Genomic DNA, 2500 nt, shown 5'->3' with positions numbered 1-2500 from the left:
CCAGTGTTCCTATTTCTCCACCGCTGAGTGTGTGTATTCCTGCTTTGTGGGTTTCCAGGAGAAGCTCGAGTGAAATGACCGTAATGACACCATGTTGGCTATAAAGAGCAACTTCTCAGCTTTCAGAAAACATTGGAATTTTCCTGATAGCGCAAACCGTTTAGTTATTATGGTAAAAGTGTCGCCGAGCAACACTCTGTAAACTTTGGATGTTGTGCTTTCACTGTGTGCAAGTGAAAGTCTTCAATTCAACCATGATAATAGAAGTCACATTTTTTTGCGCGTACATGTAGGGGAAACACTGCATAATCCTTTATGGTTGATATGAAATGTATTTATTTAGCTCCAACTTAATAGCTGCTGGTTAGTGAACATGCAGGAACACATGGTTAATATGTTTACTGAGACTGGGATGTCTACACTGGAACTGTAAGAGTTGACCTTTGAATCTCGCACCCAACACATAGTCCATTACAAAAAAACTAAAACTAACAATTAAACTAATAAAAACTGAACTAAAACTAAAGCATTAAAATAAAACTAAACCAAAACTAGCAAACTCACTCTAAAAACGAATTAAAATGAACTGATTTTGAAAGCAAAAATTCACAACGAAATTAAAACTAAAACTAATGAAAAAATCCAAAACTAACATAACCTTAGTAACAACACAAATCAGTTTCACCGGCTATTTCTGCTGTATGTTCTGCTGTACATAAAAAAGACACTGAGCCTCCACTATATCCTTGCTCTGACTTTAGACTATAGATCCAGAAACTTAATTTCCTCATCTTTGATTGCCTACTTACAAAAAAACTAAGGGGAAATGGTCCAATGACTGCAGGATGGGCAATTTGGTGGCCATTTGATACAAATTAGAAGGTCAAAAACTCAAAATTTCGCTTGGGAACCATTTTTTTTTGGACTCAGCACCCTTGAGATATGTAAGGTAGGCCGGTTCCTGACTTGTACCCATAAATGCTCCTCACTTCTTATAGGAGGCCTTTATTCTGAAATCCCTCTAGACTATAAACTTGGAATCTTGAAAACGTTAAAATGTCAGTGTATTTTCTGTGCATTCCATTGTTATTTATGTTTACACGGCTTCCCAAAGTTTTGGAATTGAGGTTGACATGCTAATCATCTAACTTGGTAGCTGATTTTTTTTTTTTTATATTTACTGCAAAATCCAAACATTTCAGAAATTCAACTTCTTGCAGCACTGAAAAGAAGAAATCAGACCTTAAAAGTCTCTTCACTAACCAGGGAGGATGTGTTTGTGGTGGTGGGGCTATGGGCCAGTCCCAGTAACTCTTCCTTTAGGGCACTGGGCAGCAGCAGCAGCTCCATAGTGTACTTATCATCCCTTTCCTCCACAAAGGACTTGAATGCTCGTTTCACTGCGGGCTCTCTGTCACTGGGTAGACTTCGCTTTTCCTGGATAATTCACAAACACAAACAGATTTTCAGTTGGACTAAAAACGTTGCTGTAAAATACTAGAGTTACACTCAAAATACACATTACAGATGTCCAGTAAAGTGAAGAGTGATAGGTAAAAAAAAATGTCAGTTGATCCATCTATCCAGACTACTGTATATTATTGATTGATTGATTGATTGATTGATTGATTGATTGATTGATTGATTGTCTTTATTTCGAACATGCAAGCAAGTAAAAAAACTACAAAAAAACAAGTTTAAATATTAATAGATGAATAAATAAAAAACAAAACAAAAAAGCAAAAAAAAATTGAGAAAACAGACACTTTCTGCAAGCTCGAAGTAAAAAAACGTATCGAGTCCTACCCCTTAACAGGTCTCTATATCTATATACATATATATATATATATATATATATATATATATATATATATATATATGAACAATCAATATAGTCACATACAAATATTATAAACAATTATATATATATATACTATAAACAAACTTCTTCTCACTCCTTTTCGAATATGTATTCTGTCATGTTAAATGTTTTGTCTGACTCTTTTTTTATTTTATTATTATTTGTTTTCATATTCGAAAAAACTTAAATCAAATCAAATCAATTTATATTACATTGTAAATACCTATACATGTATATTGTAAATTACTATATAAATATAAATATTATAAACATAAATACAATTACCATGTGTATTATAAAACTACAGTCTCCATATGTCCATGTTACAGAGGCTTTTCTAAATGTCTGTCCTTTGTAAAGATGATGTCTTTATATTTGTTTTTAAACTGTCTTATGTTTTGGCTTTTCTGTACTTCCACACTTAACTTATTCCACAATTTAACTCCGTAGATGCTGATACAAAAGCTCTTTTTGGTTGTGCTTGAAGTTTAGCTGTCCCCTTAGCTCAGTAGTTCTCAACCTTTTTGAGTCGCAACCCCCAATTTAACATCCATGTTGTCCGCGACCCCCGCTCACTGAACAGAATCTCAGTTCAGATCATCCAAAAAAGGAAACAAAATGACCAAAAAAGACACAAAA

At 33.8% G+C, this 2500-nt stretch overlaps 1 protein-coding gene across 1 annotated transcript in view; it reads right to left on the bottom strand.

Moving 5' to 3' along the window:
- n4bp1 (nedd4 binding protein 1) overlaps nt 1-2500 on the bottom strand; it is a 42900-nt gene that overhangs the window by 28089 nt on the left and 12311 nt on the right. Inside the window, exon 3 of the mRNA XM_059334470.1 lies at nt 1264-1437. Within this exon, the coding sequence (XP_059190453.1) occupies nt 1264-1437 (174 nt within the window). The remainder of the gene's footprint in view (nt 1-1263; nt 1438-2500) is intronic.

This window comes from Centropristis striata, chromosome 6 (assembly GCF_030273125.1).
Source record: "Centropristis striata isolate RG_2023a ecotype Rhode Island chromosome 6, C.striata_1.0, whole genome shotgun sequence".
Lineage (NCBI taxonomy): Eukaryota > Metazoa > Chordata > Actinopteri > Perciformes > Serranidae > Centropristis > Centropristis striata.
Note: the sequence above shows the minus strand (reverse complement) of the source record. Positions and strands in the feature narration are given on the sequence as shown.